Raw genomic sequence first — 27,298 nt, 5'->3', positions numbered from 1 at the left:
GTGGGTGGGACAATGATAGTATGATAGACTGTGATCATACAGGAAATCAGTGCAATTTTTTTCTTATAGAAGGTACATGCTACCCCAAGCATCATGAACTCATTTGATATAAATCAGACATTAAGTTTTAAGGTAAAAGAGTTATAGTAGCTGATTATTAATTTCCTACATGTTTGTATTATTCTAATATTTTATGTTTAAAATTACTTTTAGGAATTCATGAAGCATAATAGTCCACAGCAGAATAAGAATTGCTTGAACAATTTTGACCTTTCAGAATACAGACAGATTCTCAGTGATGTGGCTATACGAATATATCATCAATTTATTATCATAATGGAAAAGAATATCCAACCGATAATAGGTAAGAAGAGAATGGATGACCAAAAAATATTTATAGTAACATTAAGACTTTTTAAAACATAAACTTGGTATGTGTAATGTGTGATTATGTGTAACATTGTTTAAAAAGCCAAGGAAATATAATCATGTAGATATCTGCCTTTTAATTCTTTGCTTGCTTATAATGATTCCATAAATAATAGTACGCTGTTGGTAGTTTTCTTTCTATAAGGATGATTTATCCTGAAGGAAAAAACTTGGGGAAACTTCTACTACTGCTATTTATGTGGTACTTCTACTTCTTGGCTTAGCCAAGTATTTTTGAAATCCTAAAGCCCCATTCGAATTTTTGTATACTTTCCTTAATTTCCTGAAATTTAAATACTTTAGGCTTTAATGCCCAGGCCATGAGTTGTCATGCTAACCAGCTTTCTTTCCTGTGAAGCTGAAAAATGTGCTGCTTCAAACCTACAAGAGGAGCTGCAGCCCCGCTGCAAACAGCCGTCCATCCCTAACCCTGACACACACCCTGGTGTCCCAAACCCTTGATTCTTTTGCTTTCTCTATCATAAGTACATCCACTGACTCTTGTAGAAAAATGTCCCATCTCCTGAAACAAACCGAAGAGCGTCGGGAACGTTCCGCGTGTGTCTCCTGGCGTGTCAGCACAGCCTCCCTGTCTCTCCGCAGTTCCGGGAATGCTGGAGTATGAGAGCCTTCAGGGCATTTCCGGCCTGAAGCCCACAGGCTTCCGGAAGCGCTCCTCCAGCATAGACGACACGGACGGCTACACCATGACCTCCGTCCTGCAACAGCTGAGCTACTTTTACACCACCATGTGCCAGAATGGCCTGGACCCCGAGCTTGTGAGGCAGGCGGTGAAGCAGCTCTTCTTCTTGATCGGGGCGGTCACGCTGAACAGCCTCTTCCTGCGCAAGGACATGTGCTCCTGCAGAAAAGGGATGCAGATCAGGTAAAACCCAGAAACCTCCGCTCACGCGGAGAGGCCTGCAGAAAGGATGCTCTTGAAGTCCGAGGCCCCACGCGCCTGACCCTCCCTGCTGTGGCGTCAAACCCCTGTTTAGGCCCTACTGCTGTAGGGATATTCGAGTCACCCTAGGAGCCCCGGGATGCTGGCGCCCAGGGCCTACTCCCCTCACGCCACACCCTGCCAACTAGATGGACTGGCCTAGCCGCTTTAACCCAGAACCAGTAAATGTTCATCTTAAATTCTGGCCCTCTAGGGTGGTCATGCACTCAACCAGTAGTGACTACCTTCTCTGAATAGCACTGCCAGGGGGAGAACACAGGAAACAAGGAAAAGTCGATATGATCCCTGCCTTTGAGAAGCTCAGAATAGCTAAATAATAATTAAAGGCAACTATGATTAAATCACAAACAAGTGGTGCAGGAAATGTATCAGAGAGGAGAGACATTGCAGACGGAACAGTTGGGGAAGCCAGAGAGTTGTGCCTTGAGTGACAAAGGAAACGGAGAAGAAGGTTCCAAGCAGGAGAAACGGTCAGAGGCATTGCGGGGAGTGAGTGAGGACCTCTGCTCAGGCTGCATGTGGAGTAAGCAGAGGCTGGTGTGGGGAGCAGCAGGACCAAGGTAAAGAGCTAGGTTGGATCCACACTGGGAGGGTCTGGAATACCAGGCTAAGGCATTTGGAGTTCATCCTGAAGACTTGGGAATCTAGTTTTGAGGTGTGTCTACTATCTCTTAATTGAGAGACCATGGACGCTGAGCTACTATTTGAATTAACACTGATCAAGTGATTGGAAAACACATAATATAGGATATTTAAGTTTCTTATAGTGTGTGCAGAAATTTGATACCTGTATCTGTTATGAGAACCTGGGGTAGTGATGATGGTAATGACATAAGGGAAGGTGACAAAGAAAGTATCTATCATTATGCTAAGTGAAATAAGCCAGGCATAGAAAGATAAACATCAGATGTTCTCACTTATTTGTGGGAGTTAGAAATTAAAACAATTGAATTCATAAAGATGGAGAGTAGAAGGATGGTTACCAGAGGCTGGGAAGAGTAGTGGGGGGCTGAGTAGAGGTGGAAATGGTTAATGGGTACAAAAAAAGAGAGAAAGAATGAATAAGACCTACTATTTGATAGCACAACAGGGTGACTATAGTCAATAATAACTTAATTGTGTATTTTTAAATAACTTAGAGGCCGGGCGGGGTGGCTCATGCCTGTAATCCCAGCATTTTGGGAGGCCGAGGTGGGTGGATCACCTGAGGTCAGGAGTTTGAGACCAGCCTGGCCAACATGGCGAAACCCCGTCTTTACTAAAAATACAGCTGGGCGTGGTGGCACATGCCTGTAATCCCAGCTACTCGGGAGGCCGAGGCAGGAGAATCGCTTGAACCCCGGAGGCAGAGGTTGCAGTGAGCCAAGATCACACCATTGCACTCCAACCTGGGCGACAGAGCAAGACTCTGCCTCAAAAAAATAAATAATAAAAAAGATAAAATAACTTGGAGTGTAATGGATTGTTTGTAACTCAATAAATGCTTGAGGAAATGGATACCCTATTCTCCTTGATGTGCTTATTTCACATTGCATGCCTGTATCAAAACATTTCATGGGCCAGGCACAGTGGCTCACGCCTGTAATCCCAGGACTTTGGGAGGTCGAGGTGGGCAGATCATTTGGGGTCAGGAGTTCGAGACCAGCCTGAGCAACATGGTGAAACCTCTGTCTGTACTAAAAATACAAAAAAATTAGCCAGGCCTGGTGGTGCACACCTGTAATCTCAGCTACTCATGAGGCTGAAACAAGAGAATCACTAGAACTGGGGAGGCAGACGTTGCAGTGAGCCAAGATCGCGCCTCAGCACTCCAGCCTGGGGGACAAAGCGAAACTCCGTCTCAAAAAAAAAAAACAAAAAAAAATTTCATGTACCCCATAAATATATATACCTACTATGTACCCAGAAAAATTTTTTAAAAATTGAGTATCTTAAGTCAAAAAATAAATGTGAGAGGCATCCCTTACACCTTTTTAGCATTAGTGAAACTTTGGAGTTGGAGTCAATCCCCATAGACCATTCCCACAAATTCCCATGACAGCAGGGCATGGTTTTCAGATAGAAAGGGGTATTCAGAAGGACTAGTCTTTGCAGATCTTTATGTCTTCATTGAGAAATGAGTTATGTTTATTTCACAAGCTCCAAGCAGATCCTGTAGTCCTCTGTAGTAGGTTTCAGCCCTAAAGTAAAGCCACATCAGAGCCTTTGCTAAACTCAGTTCTCACTCCCTCAGTGGATCCCCCAAGACTGAGTAGAGACATGAATGAAAAGGATCATGAGGGAGACACATGACTCTAGGTCTTAGAACAACTTCTTTGAGGACAGGCAAACACCTGCACCCCAGGTACCCAGTACTTTTTCCCTTCCACCAGGTGGAAGTGGCCATCCTTTTCTTTTTCTTTTTTGAGATGGGAGTCTCACTCTGTCACCCAGGCTGGAGTACAGTGGCACGATCTTGGCTCACTGCAACCTTCGCCTCCCGGGTTCAAACAATTCTCCTGCCTCAGCCTCCTGACTAGCTGTGGCTATAGGCATGCGCCACCATGCCCGGCTAATTTTTGTATTTTTAATAGAGACAGGGTTTCACCATGTTGGCCAGGCTGGTCTTGAACTCCTACAGGCATATGCCATTTTTGTAGAAACAGAGTCTCACTATGTTGCTCAGGCTGGAATCTATGCTTCCAAATGGGGACGTTTAGATCATTTTAATGTAATATAATATTTATATTTAGGATTACCATTTTATTAATTTCTGCTTGTTGCTTCTGGTTTTCATTTCTCCATTTTCTTTATCTGCTTCTTTTGGGTTATTTGAAATTTTTTAGTATCCCTTTCTAAATTATCTATTTCTTTTTTTTTTTTTTAGTATTATCCCTTTGATCTTTTTTCTCAGTTGTTGCTCTAGGGATTCCAGTACATATACTTAACTTTTCACAGTCTATTTAGAATCAATATCTTACCACATCAAGTGGAATGCAGAAATCTTACCATCATGTAGGCCCCTTTAGCCTCCCTACTTTATGTTGCAGTGGTCTTATATATTAGATCTACATACATCAAAAACTGTACCATACAATATTATAATTTTAGTTTTCAACCATCAAACATATTTTAAAGAACTCAATAAGAGAAGAATAGTCTATTATACTCAACCAGGTATTTACCATTTCTGTTGTTTCTTCATTCCTAATGTTCCAAGTCTCATTTTTTTCCAAGTCTCATTTTGATATAATTTTCCTTCTGCCTGAATAAAGTATTTTAGTATTCCTTTTAGAGCAGTTTCATTGGCAATAAATTATTAGTTTTCTTTCAGTTGAAAATGTCTTCACTTTGCCTTTATTCCTAAAGGGTATGTTTGTAGGATGTAGAATTCTGGATTGACAGTTGTTTTCTTTCACCACTTTAAAAATGTTTTACTTTTTTCTAGCTACTGGGTTTCAGATAAGAAATCCATAGTCATTTGAATTATTCCCCATAAATAATGCATATTTTTTCTCTGATTGCTTTTAAGATTTTTTTTTTCTTTGTCTTTAGTTTTCCATAGTTTGTGATGTGTCTGGGTGTGGATTTCTTTGGTTTAGCCTGTTTGGAATTTCCTGAGCTTCTTGAATCTGGCCATTCACCAAATTTGGTACATTTTCAGCCACTGTTTTTTCAGATATTTTGTCTGCATCATACTCTTCGTCTTCTCTTTCCAGAACTTCAGTGAACCAACTGTTAAAGACTTTTCGTTATTGTCCCACAGGTCCATAAAATTCTGCTCCTTTTTCTTAGTTCTTTTCTTCTGTGCTGTTCAGATTGGATAATCTCTGTTAATCCTTTCAAGTTCACTGACTCTCCTCTGTCATCTCTATTCTGCTAGTAAGCCCATTCAGTGAGTTCTTTTATTTCTATTATTGTATTTTTCAATTCTAAAATTTCCATTTGGTTTTTCTTTATATCTTCTGTTTCTTTTCTGAGACTTTATATCTTTTGATTCATTACAAGAGAGTTTGGCTTTACTTTTTAGAGCATTTTTATGATGACTTCTTTAAAGTCTTGGTCAGATAATTTGAATATCTGTGTCATCTCAGTGTTGACTTCTATTAGTTGTTTTGTTTAATGTGAGTTGAGATCTTTCTGGTTCTTCATATGCCAATTTTGAATTGTATATTGGATATTTTTAAATACTGTATTATGAGACTCTAGGTCTTCATTTTTTAGTTTTTTTATGGTTTTTTTTTATTATTATTATTTTTTAGTTAGCCAAGCTTGAGTGCAGCAGCACAATCTTGGCTCACTGCAACCTCTGCCTGGGTTCAAGCGATTCTCGTGCCTCAGCCTCCCGAGTAGCTGGGATTACAAGCACCCACTACCATACCTGGCTAATTTTTGTATTTTTAGTAGAGACGGGGTTTCACCATTTTGGCCAAGCTGGTCTCGAACTCCTGATCTCAAGTGATCCACTCGCCTCAGCCTCCCAAAGTGCTGGGATTACAGGTGTGAGCCACCATCCCTGGCCAAGACTCTAAGTCTTTAAATCATATGGAGAATGTCAATATTTTCATCAGGTGGACAATGCACTTGGGTCCAGACTGCAAGTTCTGACCACCCTCTATGCTTTGTGGTTCTCATGCCATTTCCATGTGTAACGGTTTTGTGGTGCTCTTTGGGTCCGTTTCATATGTGTGAAAAATGGTGGCCAGCTTGGAACTTGGGTAATGGTATGTTTCATAGTTCAGTTCTCAAATTCTGTATATGCTGTTTAGGGTCAGATTCATGCATGGGCTCAGGGATAAACCCAGAAGTTAATAAAGAACTTAACAAACTGCTTTTCCCAACTTTCCCAGGCTCCTCCCTTTCTGTGGCATTCCTATTACTTTCTGCCCCCTTGTTGGTGCTTCAGCTAGAAAACGAGCTTTCCTTAACTTGCTCTGCAGTGTACTTACTGCAGATGTCTCTATCTGGGGCCAAATGGTGAGGGCAAAGAGAGAACCTTGAACCACAGATCCTCCAATTGGAAGGGAAGTTTCCCTTCTCTTCGAGTTTTAGGTTCCTTCTGGCCTCCTTCGCCACCACTGCTGTCGACATGGGATTGGAACTTGAGCATGAGAGAATAGAGAAAAAGGAGAGGGAAAAGGTAGGGCATTGAGCATTAGGAGGCCCCTTTTCAGCTCCTTGAGCTAGAACCAGAGAGCTCCCCTGGAGGTCTTTGTTGGCATCGATGCCCACCTCTGAGTTTCAAACTGTGGCGAGTAGAGGCCAGTGAATAGCAGAGGGGAAAAGTGAGGATCTCACTTTTGACTTGGAAGGACTTCAAATTCTGGTCATCTTCCCCAATACACCTGCTACTATTTACTTTTCCAAGTCCTCATATAGCTGTCCAATGCATTCCATCCAGGCTTTATAGCTGCATTCAGTGGGACAGACAAGATGGAGTGTGGTTACTCCATCTCACCGGGAACTGGAAACCCACCACACATCTTTGAGTGGGAGAATTAATGTGCTCAAAATTCAGATTTTAGAAAGGACTGTGGCAGTATTTGAATAGGGTGAATTAGAAGGGCTGAGATGGGAGCCCCATTAGAAACCTGTAATAAAAACTAAAAGTAGGGCCGGGCGTGGTGGCTCATGCCTGTAATCCCAGCACTTTGGGAGGCCGAGGTGGGCGGATCACGAGGTCAGGAGATCGAGACCATCCTGGCTAACACGGTGAAACCCTGTCTCTACTAAAAATACAAAAAAATTAGCCGGGTGTGGTGGCAGCGGCTGTAGTCCCAGCTACTCGGCAGGCTGAGGCAGGAGAATGGTGTCAACTGGGGAGGCAGAGCTTGCAGTGAACCGAGATCGTGCCACTGCACTCCAGCCTGGGCGACAGAGCGAGACTCCGTCTCAAAACAAAAACAAAAACAAAAAACTAAAAGTAGGCCAGGTGTGGTGGCTCACACCTGTAATCCCAGCACTGTGGGAGGCTGAGGTGGGCAGTTCACAAGGTCAGGAGTTCGAGACCAGCCTGGCCAATATGGTGAAACCCCATCTCTACTAAAAATACAAAAATTAGCCAGGCATGGTGGCAGGCGCCTGTAGTCCCAGCTACTCGGGAGGCTGAAGCAGGAGAATCTCTTGAACCCAGGACGTGGAGGTTGCAGTGAGCTGAGATCGCACCACTACTCTCCAGCCTGGGCGACAGAGTGAGACTCTGTCTCAAACAAACAAACAAACAAAAAGCAACAACAACAACAACAACAAAAACTAAGCAAAAGTAATAAGAACTCAAACTAGTGGGACAAAAGTAGCAATGCAAAAATGAGGGATAGTGAGAACCAACCCAAGATATATCACCTCACACCCACTATCCTATGGAATAACATTAATTCAGCATCACTGTCCAAATGTTACAGCCAGAAAGAAGAGCCACATGGGGCATTGCTAATCCTTAAGGTCACAGCTGGGACTGACTTTATTTATTTTGAGAAAGTCTCACTCTATCGCCCAGGCTGAACTACAGTGGTGCAATCTCAGGTCAATGCAACCTCCACCTCCCGGGTTCAAGTGATTCTCCTGTCTCAGCCTCCTGAGTAGCTGGGATTATAGGCGTCCGCCACCATACCCAGCTAATTTTTTTGTATTTTTAGTGGAGACAGGGTTTTGCCATGTTGGCCAGGCTGGTCTTGAACTCCTGACCTCAAGCGATCAGCCTGCCTCAGTCTCCCAAAGTGCTGGGATTATAGGCGTGAGCCACATGCCTGGCCCAGAGCTGGAACTGACTTTAGAGATCACTTTATTCAACACTCAATTTTTTTTTTAGCAGTTTCATTGGTATGTAATTTATATACCATACAGTTTACCTGTTTAAAGTATATAGTTCAGGCCAGGCACAGTCACTCACACCTGTAATCCCAGCGCTTTGGGAGGCTGAGGCAGGCAGATCGCTTGAGGTCAGGTGTTCAAGACCAGCCTGGCCAACATGGTGAAACCCTGTCTCTACTAAAAATACAAAAATTAGCCGGGTGTAGTGGCAGACACCTGTAATCCCAGCTACTCAGGAGGCAGGAGAATCGCTTGAACCTGAGAGGTGGAAGTTGCAGTGAGCTGAGATTGGGCCACTGTACTCCCACCTGGGTGATAGAGGGAGACTCCATCTCAAAAATAAATAAATGAGTAAATAAAGTGTATAGTTCAATCGTTTTTGATATATTTACGTAGTTGTGCAACTATCACTGTAATGTAATTTTAGAACATTTTCATCCCTCCAGAACAAAACCTTATACTCATTAGCAGCCACTCTCATCCCCCACCCCAACTCCCTACCCCGCCCAGCCTAGGTAACCATTAATATGTTTTCTTTCTCTACAGATTTTGCCTATTCTGGACATTTAAAAATAAATGGAATCATAAAATGTTATCTTTTGTGGATGGCTTCTTTCACTTATGTAATGTTTGGGAGGTTCATCCATGTAGCAAATATCAGCACCTCATTCCTTTTTATTGCTGAATAATACCCCATTGCATGGATAATGCCACAGTTTGTTCATTCATTCATCAGTTGATGGATATTTTGGGTTGTTTTCACTTTTGGGCTATTATGAATAATGCTGCTGTGAACATTTGTGTACAGAGTTTTGTTTGGACATGCTTTCACTTCTCTTGAGTACATGTCTAGGAGTGGAATTGCTGTGTCAAATGTAAGTCTGTATTCAATTTTGAGAAACCACCAAACTGTCTTCCACAACAGCTGTACCGTTTTACATTCCCACTAGCAATGTTTGAGGGTTCTCAACACTCTCATTGTGCCCAGAGAGGTCGATTAACTTTCCAGGCTCACACAGTGGATTCGCAGGACTAAAACCCATGCCTCTTAACTCATAAACCCATGTGGCAATTAGTGACAGAAATAAGAATAAAAACTGCAGTCGACCGAAAGCCTTCACTAATTGAAAGATTTCTGCCAATTCAGGAAAAAGAAAAGTTTTTTATACTTATGGAAGTCTTCTCTTCAGATATCACTGTTTCTTTCCTTTAATCAATTCTCAAAATTGTATTTCGTAAGTGATTGCAATCACTGTTCTTTGCTCAGATTTTCCCCAAAGTCTGTAGCTGTTCCGGCCCCTCAGCCTAGACCACCATGAGTCTTAGAACTCTGGATTAGGAGAGCTGATCATCAGTCCAACTCCCTCATTTTGCAGATGAGTAACTGCTGAGCTGTGGTCTTAAGGATCTCAGCGAACTCTGGTACCCTCTCGGGACACACAGGGGCATCTGGCATCCTTCCCTAAAGTATTCTCTGTTCTTCTGCCTTTCCCTCCAGGTGCAATATCAGCTACTTAGAAGAATGGCTTAAAGATAAGAACTTGCAGAACAGCTTAGCAAAGGAAACTTTGGAGCCCCTCTCTCAGGCAGCCTGGTTGCTTCAGGTCAAGAAGACCACAGACAGTGATGCCAAGGAGATCTACGAATGCTGCACCTCACTGTCTGCTGTGCAGGTGACGGGGCTTGCTTAGTGTCTCCCTGGCTCTTCCCTGACACATCAGTGCAGTGGGCATTGCCTTTCTTGGTTTAGCCAGCTGTGGGCACCCTGATTCTGTGTGTACTCTCGGGAGCATACCTATCACCCATGGCCCACCCTTTTATCTAATACATATTTATTAAATACTAACACTAGGTCTTAAAAACATAGAAATGGGCTGGGCGAGGTGGCTCACAGCTGTAATCCAGCACTCTGAGAGGCCAAGGTGGGAGGATTGCCTGAGCCCAGGAGTTTGAGACTAGTCTGGGCAACATAACAAGGCGCTCTACCAAAAAAAAAAAAAAAAAAAAAAAAAAGCTGGGTGTGATGGCACACACCTTTGGTCCCAGCTACTTGGGAGGCTGAGGCGGGAGGATCGCATGAGTCCAGGGGTTCGAGGCTGCAGTGAGCCATGATCATGCCACTGCACCCCAGCCTGAGCAATAAAGGGAGACCCTATCTCAAAAATAATAATCACACACACACACACACACACACAAATGTCTATGATACATTCATTCCCTGCCCATTAAACTCACAAATGTGTATGTGGAGGGGTGGCCATGTGGGAGGTGGGGAGGCTAGAAGGGGGCTCCTCTTACTGTTTTCTGATTATCTGATTTGCCTTTGCTCCCTATGGCACTTTTCTCCCCTTGTTTTCTTTTCTTGGAAATAGGTAACATACAGTTCCTGAACCAAATTATAGGCTAAAAGAACCACCTGTGCTTCCCAATGGTTCCCAATAACCAGAACCATTATTTTATGAACAGAGTTATTATGTTGCATGGTCTAACACCATGTTATGTACTGTTTGCAGATCATAAAGATCCTTAATTCATACACACCTATAGATGACTTTGAGAAGAGAGTGACTCCATCCTTTGTTCGCAAAGTACAGGTGAGATTCTTAAGGATGTGCCTTTTAATTTTACTTCCTAACTATGGTATAAGATGTTGATACTTAATTAACATTATAGAAATCCAGGATTAAAGTACATTTACCCACATATACAAATGAAAGGCACCCAGCTCAAAGGTAAGCAGGAAATTTTCCTGTGAAATTTTCAGAATCCACCTTAGTCCAGGTGGGAAGGGAATGAAAGCACCAAAATCATGTCTCCCATGCTGTATTCTGTCAATATATCTTATTTCTTACTGATCGTTGAATACTGTGCAAGTGGGCAGAGGCTGAATGGAAACAGAGACCATTTTTCTTTTATAATCATTTGTATAACCATTTTTTCTTATATAATCCCTAAAGTTTCTCCCCTAAGGAACTCTAGGGCAGCAGTTCTCCAAGTTTGGCTCAAGGATCCCTGGGAGTCCTTGAGACACTTTCAAAAGGGTCTGCAAAACTCTTCCTTTTTCTAAATATGTACCTGTGGATTTTCTAAATAGGTATCTGTGGATTTTCTCAATAGTTATCTGTGGATTTTCTTTGTGTACTTCAACCAAAATAACATATCACAACAGATTGAATGCAGAAGCAGATGTTATGATATATCGTATATATGATAATATAGCATATATAATATATTAAAATATGGCGTATATAATATATGGTTATATATGATAATATATTAAGTCAGACATGAAAGAGATTTGCAAAAATAGAAAATACCACTTCTCACTAAATTTTCTTTGTTTTGGAAACTTATGTTTAACATGTATAGAGCTTATTTTAATGAATTAATAAATCATTTTAATTACTAATATGGCAAATACCGATATACACATATACACAATGTATATTTAATTACTAATATGGCAAATACCGATATACCCATATACACAAAAGCTTTTGGGGCCTCAGTCATGTTTTAGTATAAAGCGGTCCTGAGACCAAAAAGATTGCAAACCCATGAATGAAGAAGAAAGATGGGTTCAATAAAAATGTAATACTTGAAATCTACTCATGTTTGACCTTAGAATTATGCCATGAGAATAGATTAGAATAGAAAACAGATTTATGGTCAGCTCATCCCATGGGAAATTAACTTCTGAAGTGAAACAGGGAAAGTTAATTGTTCCTGAGAGCTGATCTGGAAGCCCTGGATAGACTTTGGAATTGTGCTGTTGTTAAAAAGTTCTCATGTGTGTCATTTCATGTGATGGTGCAAGGAGCTCTCCACTAGAGATAGCTGTGTTTTGCCTTGACTTTCAGGTAGCAGTAAAGCAGAACATGTTAGTTTCCTTACTCATTCTTCCTCTGATTCTAATTTCAGGCTCTCCTAAATAGCCGGGAGGATTCATCACAGCTGATGTTGGATACCAAATATCTCTTTCAAGTCACATTTCCTTTTACCCCCTCTCCACATGCTCTGGAAATGATTCAGATCCCCAGCAGTTTCAAGCTAGGCTTTCTGAGTAGGTTATAGCAGGAGAAAAAGTCAATGCACTTTTTCTTCAAAAGCTAAGTGAAGGTTCAATATGAGGGATGTGTTTTATTAATTGGCAATGGAAATTGGAATGTGATTTAAGGAAGAAGATAGACTTTTCTCAAATGGACCACATCATCTCTCACTCACAGTGACAGTGCTGCTGCTGTAATTTTGTAAGAATTCACACACACCAGCTGTATTTGAAAAAGCCATGTCTCACTCTCGAATCTCAGCTGGTTTTCACTGAAATTCCTGGAGGGCTCATATTTTCTTCCACGTGCCTCTTGATCTGTTCTGCCTTGTGGCAGGGCTCTGCCAGGAGGGAGTGAGATCTGGGGACACAGTGGCTTCCAAGTTTTCTAAGGTTGATGTGAAACCTGAGTACATTTACAAAGCTGCAAGTGGATTCTAGTGCTGAGTCTTCCAGGAAAAAATCCTGTTTGGCCACCGTGGCCTGCCAAAAGTTCTCTTGCCCCATGCCTGCTGGGGACAGAAGGTTTTCATGAACTCTTTTTACTGAAAATGCCCTGCATTTAAAAATGTTCATTTTAGACCCTTCTAAATTTTTTTTTTTTTTTTTGAGACTCCGGAGTCTCGCTCTGTCGCCAGGCTGGAGTGCAGTGGCATGAGCTCGGCTTATTGCAACCTCCGCTTCCTGGGTTCAAACAATTCTCCTGCCTCACCCTCCTGAGTAGCTGGGACTACAGGCACCTGCCACCATGCCCAGCTAATTTTAGTATTTTTAGTGGAGACAGGTTTCACCATGTTGGCCGGGATGGCCTCGATCTCTTGACCTCGTGATCCACCCACCTCAGCCTCCCAAAGTGCTAGGGTTACAGGCATGTGCCACCGCGCCCGGCTGACCCTTTTAATTTTTAAGAGAGTGTTCAATCCGAGATGAATCATTTGAAGTATTTTTATATGTATATCTATTTAAAACTAATATTAAAGCTTAATTGCCATGCCATTTATCTTCTCTGAAAGAACTTCAAATCTTACCTGCCAACATATTCACCGTAATTTTTTTATTTTTTAATACCTTTCATACAATAACTTTTAAAAAAATCTGAGATTGAAAAAGCAACCTAAATTACTTTCGCTCTCTAATCAGCATTTCAATGTATTTATTTTTAAATTTTCTCAAAAAGTAACTAAAAAATTGTGTCGGACCCTCCTTTTGAGAAATCTATGTTTCCCAAGTTTTATGGGAACTGGCTATTCCTTGTCCCAGCACACCTTCTCATTCCTTCCTTTCAGAGCCTAAAACCTCATTTGATAAGCACTCCTAGTCTCTGGCCTGTGGATCCAGTGCTATTCTGTCACCAACCTAAGAATCCCAGTTGCACCTTCTGTTTCTGACAGTCACAGGTGACAGCTGTGATTCTATAATACAGACTGGTGTCTTAGAGGTAGGAATAATACATGATTATGAAGCAATATCACCCTGCTAATACATAATAATGTCTTTTTATATTATAAGTGATTGAGTTTAGTTCATTTCAATACATTGTACATGAAAAAATGAAAAGTAGAACTTTGTAATACTTTAATCAATAAAATTAATTACCAAATGAATTGGGTCAGATTCTTTCATTGCGAGGAGATGACATGTCTCTTAAGTGCACAAGTTTTATGCCTTTCTTTACGGTCGTACTGAAAGATGCTAGAATCTTTATAGATTCATAATATCTCATTTAAAGTATATTAAAATGTTTAGAGAAGTAAATATGTCGTAAGTGCTGGCTTAGGCTGTGTCTCCAGGGCGCTTCCACACTGTCAGAATGAGGGGCTACTTGGCAGAGAATTGGCAGGGTTTCTGATCCTGAGCTGCGGCCTCGATGCCCTTTCTAGACCTTCCCCACACCATGAGGAGCCATCACTAGGTTTTCGGCTTCCATAACTCAGGATTTATGCCTGTTTTATAGCACTTACCCTGGGCTGGAAGCCAGAAATGCTGCCCATTTCCTCTGTAGGCCTGTGAGCCCCAGAGGGCAGGTGCCACATCCTCCTCATCCCTGCCTTCATCCTATGGCTGATGAGGTGGGAGAGAACTGAAGGAGCAAAGTCCTGTTGGAGGACTGTGTGTGTGTGGTGGGGAGTCAACCGTGGGAAAAAGTAGGTCATGTTTGGGGACAGGGAGACCTGTGGAGGCTGAGGAGTTAATGTGTGGAAAAATGGGGAAAGGGAGGCACTCACCCCACAGTCTTGATCAGTTCTACAAAGCTGACAGTGGCAAGGAGACCAAAATAGAGAAATGTTAAGAACATGCGGCCCAGGTGAATGTGAGGGCTGCTCAGTGAGTGGGCGCAGACACAGAGGTCAAACCTGCCAAGGTTTCCCTCCACAGAGGGGCTGGGCAGGTCCCAGGGGTGAGTGAGGGATGCAGATGGCAGTGCGTGCCCAGCAGGGAGCATGGAAGTGCTGTGGAGGAAGGAAGCAAGCTGAGCAGCACTCTTGAGAAGATAAGGAGATTAGGCCAGTGGGAGACGTGCTTCACACCTCAAGCTGCGCGCTGGTCCTCACCTCTCACCATCTGCTCTGTGGCTCCCAGTGCTGACTCTGGAAGGTATGTGCATGCTGACATTCGGTTAAAATACTCCAGCTTTTGAAATGCTCAGAAAAGCATCCAGATGAGTACAGGGCACAGTGTTAGCAGGTCTTTCTGTGCGGTGGGAGCACGGGTGAGGGGTTTTGTTGTTAATCTGTAGAATCTAATTTGTCTACAATACACATGAATTTATTTTGAAATAGTAAATTTCAAATATTTCAAATTGAAATATTTCAATCTTTTTTACATTAATATTGGCATCAGGAAAGAGATTAAGCATACTTAAAATCACTAAGTCAGTTTTAAAATTTGATCCAGGTGACACATGGCAACATAAGCCTCTGAGGTTTATGTTATGGCAACATAAGCTTATGGGGTTAGAAAGAGGTTTTTAGTTGTAAGTCTGAGATACATCCACATTGTTGTGTGTATCAGTTATTTTTTACTCTATGCTCATTTCACAGTTTCGTCTGTGACTGGTGAACATTTGGGTCTTTCAAGTTTAGGCCTTCTATGAATAGCTGCTATGACATTTATGTTTTTGTTTTTGGTTTTTTTTTTTTAAGGAAATAAGCATTATTTTCTGTGGTGTAGGTATGCAAGAGTAGAATTGCTTGGTCATAGACTATATCCGTTTCACTTTAGTAGCTCCTACCAACCAGTTTTCTACAGTGGTTATACTGACTTATACTCCCACTAGCAGAGAAAGGCAGTTCCAGTCTCTGCATCCTTGCCCACACTTTGTGTTGTCAGGCTTTTTAGGTTTTCTGATGGGTAAGTAGTTGTATCACATCGTAGTTTTACTTTGTATTTCTTTGATGACTAATGATAATGAGCACCTTTTTATATGTTTATTGACCATATAAGTTTCCTCATTTGTGAAGTGACTACACAAGCCTTTTGTCCATTTTAAAAATAATCTTGGGCTGGGCGCAGTGGCTCATGCCTGTAATCCCAGCACTTTGGGAGGCTGAGGCGGGCAGATCACGAGGTCAGGAGATCGAGACCATCCTGGTTAACACGGTGAAACCCCATCTCTACTAAAAATACAAGAAATTAGCCGGGTGAGGTGGCGGGCGCCTGTATTCCCAGCTATTTGGGAGGCTGAGGCAGGAGAATGGCATGAACCTGGGAGGCGGAGCTTGCAGTGAGCCGGGATTGCACCACTGCATTCCAACCTGGGTGACACAGCAAGACTCTGTCTAAAAAAAAAAAACAAAAAAACTTCATTGAGATATGATGTCCACATGTTTTGTTTCATGTTTTAAAACCCATCATTTTAAAACATATATTTCAGTGTTTTTTAGTTTATTTACAAGGATTTGCAACCATTGCCACTAACTCCAGAGTATTTTCATCACCCCGAAAAAGAAATCCCATACCCCTTAAGCAGCCACTCTCAGCTCCCTCCTTCCCCCTTATTCTCTCTTCCCTCCACCTCGCAACTACTCATCTGCTTCCTGTCTCTATGGATTTGCTGATCCTGTACACTTCACATAAATAAATCATACAGTATGTGGCCTTTTGTGTCTGGCTTCTGTCATAGGATAGCATTTTTAAGGTTTGACCATGTTGTAGCATGTGTCAGAACGTCATTCTTTTTTATTGCTGAATAGCAGTCTACTGGAGGGATAGACATTTTGTTTTTCATTTGTCGGTTGGTGGACACTTGGGTTGCTTTCACTTTTGGCTAATAATGCTGCCATGAAAATTAATATGTACATATTTATGTGAACATATATTTTCTTTTTTCTTTTTTTTTTTGTTCTGAGATGGAGTCTCACTGCATTGCCCAGGCTGGATTTCAGTGGCACGATCTTGGCTCACTGCAACCTCCATCCCCCAAGTTCAAGCAATTCTCATGTCTCAGCCTCCCAAGCAGCTGGGATTACAGGCACCTGCCACCACGCCTGGCTAATTTTTGTATAGTAGATATGGGGTTTCACCATGTTGCCTAGGCTGACCTCAGGTGATCTACCCGCCTGGGCCTTCCAAAATACTGGAATTACAGGCGTGAGCCACCACGCCCAGCCAGTGAACATACATTTTCAAGTATCCTGGGTATATATCTAGAAGTAGGATTGCGGGGTCTTATGGTAACAGCTGTATATTTAAGTTTTGAATAACTGCCAAACCGTTTTCCACAGCTGCACCATTGGAAAATGGCTACCCCACTTTACCTTCCCACCAGCAATGTATGAAGGTCCTTTTGTCCATTTTTAGTTGAGTTAATGAAGCAGTATTTTAAAAGTAAAAACTGGATATAGCCTATGTATCCAAACATGGAAGTTGGTTTAATAAATTATGACACTCCACAGTATAGAATAATGCTGAACCTATTACCAAACAAGGTAGATCTATAAGTGTTAACAGAATAAGTTAGATGACGAAAGCAAGTAGCCCTATTTGCATGACTACCAAAGCTGTATCTATGCGTTTGTGCCAGAAAAGTCTGGAAGAATAAACAACAAACTAAGGGCAGTGAAAATGCAGGGCATGTGATGGGGGATTCAAGTTTTACTTTTTCATCTTTGGTACTGGTTCTTTTTAAAATAAACACGTATTTCTGTGGTAATTTTTTAAGTCACATATTTAGGTAAAATAGATATCAAAGAAAGTTTGTGCTTGGCATAAGGTTATTAGGGGGAGGTTTGAGAAGTTCTATGAACTACTGCAGAGCAACTTCATGTCAAAATTTGTTAAATGGGGCATTTTTGTCTTTCTTGTCAAAATGCTCGTCGAAACATTGGCTCTAGCTGTGAAAAATTCATCATAAAAAGGATATTGACAATAAGTACAACAAAGTACTAAAATTAAATTTAGCTGATATAAATACTAAGTGAAAAACATCAAGATATAGAAATGTAATCAGTATACATGAACAATATGACCTCAGTGGTCTCAAATCTATTCTTGCTACACCAAAATGTAAAAAGAAGTTTCTCTGAGTGGTGGGATTATAGGTGATTATCTTCTTCCTTATATCTTTTTTTCCCCCAACTTTCTATAATGCATATGTATAACATTTACAGTTTAAAAATGCTTTAAATTTAGTTTGTAGCTTGCCCATGTTTAACCAGTGAGGTCTAAAATGCTAGCTATGTGATATGACTTAAGGCCCACATGACTCAAAAATTGGAGTCTCCGTTAAAAAATGGTGTTTTCCAGGAATATGCAATGACGTGAAGATGAAAATGCTATTATATAAAGTAGTATATGGCATATGATTCCAATTTTTTAAAAAGTACACACATATATACTTATAAAGATACTAGAGGAAAACATAAAATGCCAACAGGTCAGTTGTTGGTGTAGGGCATGTGGGCGATTAGTTTCCCCTTTTTGTGTCCTTCTGTTTCCAGTTATTTATTTATTTTTTTAAAATTTTTCATTTTCTTTGAGATGGAGTCTCACTCTGTCACCCAGGCTGGAGTACAATGGCGTGATCTCAGCTTACTGCAACATCTGCTTCCCGGCTTCAAGTGATTCTCCTGCCTCAGCCTCCCGAGTAGCTGGGATTACAGGTGCGCACCACAAGGCCAGGCTAATTTTTGTATTTTTAGTAGAGATGGGGTTTCCTTATGTTGGCCAGGCTGGTCTCTCAAATTCCTGGCCTCAAGTGATCCACCCGCTTCGGCCTCCCAAAGTGGTGGGATTACAGGCGTGAGCTACCACGCCTGGCCCTGTTTCCAGTTATTTATAATGAACATTATCAGCATCTTTTAATTTGAAAAAATTCAAAATTTAGTTTGGGAAGAAAAACATTGCCTCTATCTAGACATGGAATATCGGCTATCTTTTCAACTTGTCTTTCTCTCCCGTGCCTCCCAGCCATCCTCCACTTGGTGCCGTGGGTTCCTCTCGCCTTCCATTCCCATAGCTGCTCCTCTCTCCGCAGCTCATTTCCTCTTCTCCAGAACGTAGCAATCTCTTAACCTAGTTTTCCTGCCGTCCCTTCTCTCTCTCTCTCTGACCTACTGCTGGAAGCACAAATGCTGGAATAATCCACGTGGATGACACTGCTCCCTTGCTTAACAGCCTGTGGCTCACCGTCCTAATGCTATTACTGGGAGTGTTCAGCCCGACCTTATTACTGGCTGCCTTTACAGGGCTGGGGAGTGGGATGCAACAGTTACCAAGCCCCACCATGGGCCAGGCTCTGGAGGGCAGGCCCTTTTTTGTTAACTCACCTTTTGTGACAAAACCATGCAGCTTGACCATGCTAGCTTGGAAATAGGGTTCCAAAGTGTGTATTCATGCTACTTACAGACTCAGCTCTGCCGCTGACCTTGAACTTGTTTAATCCCCCTGCTTTTCCTCAGCTGTAACACAGATGTCCTGCCTCCCTCCCAGGGAGAGGCGAGGGCTGGGCACTCTGTGGCAGTTGGTAGCTGGTTTCCTTGCGAGCTGTTGTCCCTAAGGGATGCCCTGTACACCTTTGTTGCCCAGAGGTCTCTGGAACTGTGCTGACTGCCCCTTTGCTGTAGGAGCTCAGCCCAACTCATGAGCCCCCATTATCTCTCCAGCCCCAGGGTGGGCTCCACATGGCAGACATTCCTCATCAGAAATGTCCCCAACTGTCACCTCCCCCATAAATGCATCCCTCTCAGATTTGACTCTGTTGAAATCTTCAGACCAGCGCCCCCAATTATCTTTATGTTCAGGAGGTCATTTCTTTGAATCTTGACGGGGCTCACTCTAGAACACCTACCAAATTGACAGGGCCACACTGGCTGCTCCCTTCCCCCTTAACCGCTTTGTCCTCATCTCCAGCAATGGCAACATAACCCCTCGGTCTCCCAAAGAAATCTAGGCCACAGCACCCACATCTCCCTCTCCTCAACCCCACATGCCAAATCCAGCTCCTTCTGTCTTTCCTAAGCATGGTCCAAGTCCATCCCACTACATTGCTTTGTGGGCCTAAAAGGAAGAGGCTGTAGCACAAACCAAGACTTAAGGAGTTTACTTGAGCCAAAGTGAGGACAGATTCCTGGAAGGCCCAGACCCAAGTAACCTTGGACATTATCTCTCTTTGGCCTTTGTTACAAGCAGTTTTTTTAAAAAAGGCAAAAAAGAGGGACTGGGAGTGGGCTGATACAAAGTTGTAAGGAATTCTCATTAGTTTACAGAAATAACATTGATTAGCGATTGGTTATACATTGTTACACTACAGGGTGTGGGTTATAGTGTCCAGTGTGGCATTATTAGGTTATTTTTTAGCTACTTGTGCCAATAGCAAGCAGTTTCAAGAGATGAGGCCAGGTGTGGTGGCTCATGTCTGTAATCCCAGCACTTCGGGAGGCCGAGGTGGGTGGATAACTTGAGGTCAGGAGTTTGAGACCAGCCTGGCCAACATGGTGAAACCCTGTCTCTACTAAAAATAAAAAAATTAGCCTGGCATGGTGGCTTATGCCCGTAATCCCAACTACTTGGGAGGCTGAGGCAGGAAAATCGCTTAAACCCGGGAGAACGAGGTTGCGGTGAGCCAAGATTGTGCCACTGCACTCCAGCCTGGGAGACAGAGAGATACTGTCCCAAATAATAATAATAATAATAATAATAATAATAATAAAGATGAATACACAGCTCAAAGTGGGGACAGAACGTTATTGCTGTCTCATTTTCATGATTCTCTGGGCCTGATAATTTAAAAGGGCTTGCATTCCTCAGATAAAAGTTACTTTCTCACCTTTAGTCCATGACTTCCTCGCGTCTTGTGTGAACCGTTGCCATAGGCTCCTCTTATGCTTTCTTTGGCATCCCCAGCCTCACCCTGCCCCTACCCATGTCCCTCCTTCCCAAGGCAGCCACTGTTCCCGCTATTGCTGCCACTCGGGGCAGCATGACCTCGCTGGCACACTCCCTGTATTACCAACCTTGAGCTAAGTGCTTTTCGCACTGACTCTTATCATTCTCTTGACAACCCCAGAAGGGTAGATTTTAAGATCTCCACTTGACAGATTAGCAAAACCAAGCTTCAGAGAGGTCAGGTAACTAGCCTCAGTGGTGGGCCGGGACCAGGCAGCCAGAGCCTGTCCCTGTAACCACTAGATGCTTGTGCTGCCTCCCTGCAGCGGCCTGGGCCTGTCTGTTGACTTCCTTGTGAACAGGCAGGGACCCTGGGTCTTTGGCTGTCAAATGTTTAATAAGTGAGTGCTTGCCTTGCACGGAACCCACACCACACTTACTCAGGCCCCTGGCTTTGGTTGGGGTCAGGCTCCATCATTTGCTGACCCTTATCTTTAAAAGTTCACCCTGAGGGGAGGAATGTTTTTAAAAGTTTTAAGTTATAGCATCCATTACAAAAACATTTTCCATTGTGAAACCCCACAGAATTGATATTGTGCTGCAAGGATCAATCCTGACTGTGTCTGCCAGCTGCCAAAAAACTGAACTTAAACGTGTTAAATTCAGAAAACCTATTGTCTGATGCTTTCTCACTGATTAAATAAATGAGTTGTATTGACCCAGCATGTTGTAATAGTTGAAAGGTTATAAATTAACTGCATATACTCTATCCCACATGTAGACGTCTGAATAGCTACCACGGTACAAGCAAGAAGAGATTTTAGAAAGTTAAAACCATTGGCTTTTCTCACACCCCCTCCCTTCTTTTCACTTTTTTTCAGCTTTATCTTGGGTAAAGGATGTGTGATCAGACCTTTCTCGTTAATGTATTTGGCTCATGTGACAAATGTTTCAAACAACGAGCTCTGAGACCAGTTTTCAAGAAGTCTCAACAACTCAGCTACTGTTCAACATGTGCAGAAATTGTAAGTGCCACTTAAAAAAAATTCAGTTATCTGTCTTAAAACAGTCAAGCGAGGGTCCTGTGACAGATGAGATGCCATAGAATCAGTTTATATAACACACACTTTTCAGTATGCCTGGGCTTGGCGAGGCAGTATAGTACAGAGGTTCAGGGTGTGGACTTTGGTGTCTGACTGCCTGGGTCCAAATCCTATTTATGTTCCTAGTTATTGGTGTGCAAGGAGGTTCTCACCTCTCTCCTGAAGCCTCTTTTCCCATCTGCAAATAGGAATACTAATAGCAATTACATCATAAGAGTTTTATGATGATCAAATGATTTCATTTGATAACTTATTTTAAATAGTACCCAGCAAGGAAAGTACTCAATGAATGTTTTAGCTTCTATTATTTCTTAGGGCTAATACTTTTTTCTTCTGACTTCTACAAGTCTGCTTGGCAGGCAATCAAGCTAAAAGAGAAGCTGGCAAATAGTCTGGGAGCATCTTTCCAAGGACCGGTCCCAGTGGTATGTAGGTCCAGCTCTAATGAAGATGGAATCTCACAGGGCCTCAGTAGTGAGCAAAATTCAGCTCAGAAGTACTCCTTGGGCCTAAGCCTTCAACAAAGACTAGGAATGGAACACAAATCCTGGAATTTTTCAAAGTACACAAAATCAAGTCCTCACCAGAGGTGGCTGTGCACAGGCTTCAGATCTTGCAGCAAAAATGCCCACAGCATCACTGAAGCCCTAAGAATTAGTCCTATCTCTTGAGAATTGGCAAAGCTGCGCTCAATAGTGCAGCTGAGCAGAGCCCCCACTTGGTGAAAAGTGGTAAAGCACTCCTCCTGAAAAGCCCAGTAGGAAATCCCCACATATTTAAAACAACAACAAAATCCATAATACAATCAAAGAGAGGAAAGATGACTTTTACATTTTATCCAACTGAAAAAGAAAAGGCACTTTTTATCCTCCTGATTCCATTGTAACCCCTGACCGTGATTACATTAAAAATTATTCCCTTAAAGCAAATAGCAAGTAAACAGCCCAGGGTGGCATAAAAAGGCTTTGATACAGCACAGCAATTTGGATATGTCTTCAGCCTAGGTGTAGTGGGCTTCTACCTGTAGTATATTTCTACAGTCTACGTTCTAACTTGGCTCTGCAAATTGTAGAACTGAGGACATTTAGTTCTTAAAAATAAACCTGCTTTCTGGGGGCCTTACCCCCCCTCCCCATTATTTATTAATCCAACTCTTCTGCTTTTTAAACAACTTCCTCTGCAGGTAGAATAAGCCCAAGAATCCCAGATTTTGAGTCTCTGTGGCACACAGGTTCTCCCTAGAACGGGGGCCATGCCTGGAGATACTTTTCTAGGGAATAGTTGCCAGCTAGCGCTACTATTAGGTTGGTGCAAAAGTAACTGCGGTTTTTGCCATTGCTTTCAATTGAAGCAGTGGCACGATCTCGGCTCACTGCAACCTCTGACTCCAGGGTTCAAGCGATTCTCGTGCCTCAGCCTCCTGAGTAGCTGAGGTTACAGGCACAAACCACTATGCCTGGCTAATTTTTGTATTTTTAGTAGAGAGAGGGTTTCACCATGTTGGCCAGACTGGTTTTGAACTCCTGACCTCAGGTGATACACTCACCTTGGCCTCCCAAAGTGTTGGGATTACAGGTGTGAACCACTGCGCCCGGCCCACACAATGTTACTTAATTCTCATAACAATTCTCATTGCTTTCAATTGAAAGCAATGGCAAAAACCACAATTACTTTAATACAATCTCTACTCTCTACTTGGGGGTTCCCAAATATTCAGACAGCATCATTCAGCTGAGGAGACACCCAGTGACTGACAGCTGGCCTTTCATCCAACTGTTTGGGATTATGGAGACACAGTCCCCATTGGGCCTTTTTTGTGAATAGGAGTGACCCTTTATCTCAACCACTGTGGAATGTAGCTGACCTCAACTTTTCTGATATCCGGCTTCCTCAGTGGGAGTTAACACCAAAATACAAGAAAGTACTTGGAAAACTGCCTAACCATTAAAAGTCTGATGGCCTCATCTCTAGATAGTTGACTCTCCAGGTTGGAGGCTGTTCGAGGTTTATTTTACACAAAGAACCCCCAGAAGAGGGCACACACCAGTGAGAAGTACCACGTGCCTCAGGTCTTCACAGCCAGGAGGACCTTGAACCACACACACATCCTGCAACGGTCCAAACAAAGCCAGCCTAAGGAGGTGATGAGATGAGGCTGCCTTGCCTGGGCCCCCTGAGATGGCCCTTGTGAGAAGAATCCCCCATGACCCAGTGTCTCATTTAAATTACCTCATGTGAACTGCTCAAGCGTATCAGGCAGCCTCAGTAATAATAACAGATGCATACTGTGTGCCACAAACTGCTCTCTCCGAATGCCATACAGAGTCTGAAGGAGGTGTTGTCCCCCATTCACAGATGAGGAGCCTGAGGCACCGACAAGTAAATCCCTCAGGCCACAGAGCAGAGCCAGGATTTGCCCCCAGGCAGTCAGATCTAGATAGAGCCTGTGCTCTTAACCTTTTGCTCTACAAACTCTCAAACAGGTGTAATATTTTTGCTTTTATATATTCTTATCTTATACTTAATAATTGTATTTATATATTTATTCATTTATAAACATGTTTGTTATACGTTTATATTTTTAACATAGTTTATACAAATTTATATATTTTATATATTTTTTATACATCCATTTAATAAACTAGCATTAACTGAGCACCTACCATATGCAAGTACTATGCTAAATATCTAAATACTAAGGAACAACGACAAGTAAACCTATTATTATACGGATGGGAACGGAAAAGAGAACTAGCAGTGAATAAGCATCTGCTATGTACGGAGAAGTCTGCTGAAGTCTTCACCCACACTATCTTACCTTTTTTTGTTTTGTTTTTGTTTTTTTTGAGTCTTGCTCTGTTGCCCAGGCTGGAGTGCAGTGGCACGATCTCGGCTCACTGCAACCTCTGACTCCAGGGTTCAAGCGATTCTCGTGCCTCAGCCTCCTGAGTAGCTGAGGTTACAGGCACGTACCACCACGCCCGACTAATTTTTGTATTTTTAGTAGAGAGAGGGTTTCATCATGTTGGCCAGGCTGGTTTCGAACTCCTGACCTCAGGTGATACACCCACCTTGGCCTCCCGAAGTGTTGGGATTACAGGTGTGAACCACCGCACCCGGCCCACACCATCTTACTTAATTCTCATAACAATCCTATGAAGCAGATCCTATGAAGAAGCTTTTCCAGATAAGGAAACGGAGGATCCCAGACTCTAACCTGCAAAACAACTATGTACAGATTAATATCGAGTACCTTCAACTTTTCTCAGATAGAGAAGGCCCGGGACAGCAAGTGGAGGCTGGCTTCTCTGCTAGGGAGCAGGTACAGAGAGGTGGGGACAGCACCCAAGATTCTGCTTGGCGATGTTCTCGCAGCATCTGTAACTTTGATCTGCCTTCTCATTCTCTGCACAAACGCATGCAAGATCACAGAGGAGGGAAAAAGGAGAAGGCTTGAGTTGGATCATCCACACCAAAGTCCAGAGCACTAGGGAGCCAGCCTGTCTGGGTTCAAATCCTGTCTCTCCCTCTTTCTTGGAGCATGCCCCCTGAGCAATTACTCAGTCTTTCTGTGCCCGTTTCCTCTTCTGTAAAGTGGGAATAAGTGTGCCCATTCAAGTTGACTCCTGTGAGGATTAAACAAGTGCGAATTAAAGCACTTAAAACAGTGCCTCTCACACTTCAGGCGCTTGCGGCGAGGGGATGCTTCAGTCTGACAGAATCACTAAACGTGCATCCTGGCAGAACTGTGCCAGCCCTTCATTCTAAAGGGCAGGAGATGGCCTCAGAAGTGAGGGGTCCGAGATGCCTGGGCGTGGGCTCAGAAGCCCCAGGTCTGAGCCTGCGCGCCCACTGACCCACCGCCATCTCCTTTTGCCGCCCCCAGGCCAGGGACCTGATTCCTGCGTGAAGAAAAGAGAAAATAAGGGTGGGTCTCCTAATGCCGCAGAGACTCCGTCTGAGAACCCAGCAACTACTTTTACTTTTGTATATGTAGATCAACAAACGAAGAGGGTTTCCGGTTCCTTGTTGGGGGAGCACCGTAGCTACCTGCGGCCAAGCCTCGTAGCCGTCTCCTCTCCCGTCCTCTCTCTGCCTGCAGGAGCCACGGGCCCGCAGCCCGCAATCAAGTCCCACAGAGCGGAGATCTGCACGAGAGGCTTGGGGATGGGAGGGCCATGTCGCGGGGTCCTCACCGGTCTCCCCAGAATCGGGGAGTCCCGAGTTGGAATCCTGGCTTGGCCCTTCCCTCTGTGTGCGTCCTCGGGCAAATCACCCAGCATCCCTAAGCCTCAGTTTGCCCGCTGGTAAAATGGGCGTCACACTCCCTGCCTCTCCCGGAGGAGAGAGGCTGACGCGGACATCGCACCAGGCACTGCGCGCCAGAGCGCGCGCCCAGGTGCGGGGGTCTTGGGGCTCAGGCGCAGCAGCCGGGCCCGCAGCTGCTGGCGTCATCGCGGAAGGCGGGGCCGCAGGGCGGTGCTCGGGGTCGGGGACGGCTGCTGGAGCGGCGCCCGCCGCGGCTCAGCGCATTCCCGCTCTCCGCTTCCCTCTCCGCCGCGTCCCCGCGCGAAGATGGCAACCGAGGGGCTGCACGAGAACGAGACGCTGGCGTCGCTGAAGAGCGAGGCCGAGAGCCTCAAGGGCAAGCTGGAGGAGGAGCGAGCCAAGCTGCACGATGTGGAGCGTGAGTGCGGGCCGGGAGGCGGGCGGGGCAAGCCGGACCGGCTAGCCACTTCCCGGGCGGGGGCGGCGGGGGCGGCGGGGGCGGCGGGGGCGGCGGGGGCGGCGGGGGCGGCGGGGGCGGCGGGGGCGGCCGGGGCTGCGACGGTAGCCAGGCCCGCGCCACCGCCCGGGAGCAGGGCCCCGGGGCCCGGGCGCGCAGGTGAGGCGCGGGTAGCGGTCCCGATCCCCGGGGCGCGCGGGGGTGGGGCCCTCGGAGGGTCCGGGCACCTGGCCGACCCCCGCCGCCAGCTAGCGGAGGACCGCGGGACTAGCTAACCTCATCACCTGCCTGGAAGCTGCAAACTGATCGCGTTCTTGCCCCTCCCATGCGGAGGGCAGGGGGTGGGGTGTCGGTGGTGACGAGCGAGCGCGGCGAGCCCGTGTAGGCGCGGCCTAGGAGAGACTCCTGTTTTGTTTTTTAATGACCGTCTGGCTTTCTCCATCACTGTTGTATCTTTTCTCAGTTTTGCTTTTATGAGACTGCAATTTCAAAGCTCATTTTTCCAACCTCTTCCCTATCCTTGGGGCGGGGAGCTGGATGACGGGGAGAGAAGGGAAACGGAGGAGCTCACTAAATTCAACCGTTCAGTTCGTTTAAGGCTGTTTAAAAAGCTTTTGGATCGATGTGGTGGATTGGCATAAAAAAGCCATAGCAATCTTAAACTTGCATTCTTCACCACCACCACCGTAATTCAGAACTGGCTCTGTGATTTTTATGAGTGAGCGATTAAATAGCCAGGTTCAGTGGCTCTTGGCCAAAACAGCGTTCCTTTACTTTGTCAGAGGGCTCCTCCTCAGCAGAGCTTGGGCTGGGGGCCAGGCTTGGGGAAGTGGTCGTATCTGCTCACTTTTCAGCTCTGAGGGTGGCATCTCCCCTTTGCTGAGCACCTCCCACGGTGCCCTCCTGCACACCTT

The 27,298-nt window shown here is 44.1% G+C and overlaps 2 protein-coding genes and 1 long non-coding RNA gene across 9 annotated transcripts in view; 2 read left to right on the top strand and 1 right to left on the bottom strand.

Annotated features, from left to right (window-relative positions):
• The window catches only part of MYO5C (myosin VC), a 102,354-nt gene extending 88,520 nt beyond the window's left edge, over nucleotides 1-13,834 (top strand). For 6 of the 7 annotated variants that reach the window (XM_019010947.4, XM_055363030.2, XM_055363028.2 and 3 more), the window contains 5 exons: nucleotides 214-364; nucleotides 1,033-1,315; nucleotides 9,681-9,855; nucleotides 10,696-10,776; nucleotides 12,104-13,834. In XM_019010947.4, the coding sequence (XP_018866492.3) occupies nucleotides 214-364; nucleotides 1,033-1,315; nucleotides 9,681-9,855; nucleotides 10,696-10,776; nucleotides 12,104-12,256 (843 nt within the window). In that variant the 3' untranslated portion in view covers nucleotides 12,257-13,834. Of the gene's footprint in view, nucleotides 1-213; nucleotides 365-1,032; nucleotides 1,316-9,680; nucleotides 9,856-10,695; nucleotides 10,777-12,103 lie in introns of those variants that run through there. The other variant, XM_055363033.2, reaches the window with a different exon arrangement.
• Nucleotides 300-26,248, bottom strand: LOC134757247 (uncharacterized). The gene is made up of 2 exons (XR_010130988.1): nucleotides 24,912-26,248; nucleotides 300-1,291 (listed from the first exon to the last, which is right to left on the bottom strand). It is a non-coding gene; the product is annotated as an uncharacterized lncRNA (long non-coding RNA).
• Nucleotides 25,688-27,298, top strand: part of GNB5 (G protein subunit beta 5) — a 60,462-nt gene continuing 58,851 nt past the window's right edge. The window contains exon 1 of the mRNA XM_031002332.3: nucleotides 25,688-26,345. Coding sequence (XP_030858192.1) covers nucleotides 26,234-26,345 — 112 coding nt within the window. The 5' untranslated portion in view covers nucleotides 25,688-26,233. The remainder of the gene's footprint in view (nucleotides 26,346-27,298) is intronic.

This window comes from Gorilla gorilla, chromosome 16 (genome assembly GCF_029281585.2).
Source record: "Gorilla gorilla gorilla isolate KB3781 chromosome 16, NHGRI_mGorGor1-v2.1_pri, whole genome shotgun sequence".
NCBI classification, from domain to species: Eukaryota; Metazoa; Chordata; class Mammalia; order Primates; family Hominidae; genus Gorilla; species Gorilla gorilla.
Note: the sequence above shows the minus strand (reverse complement) of the source record. Positions and strands in the feature narration are given on the sequence as shown.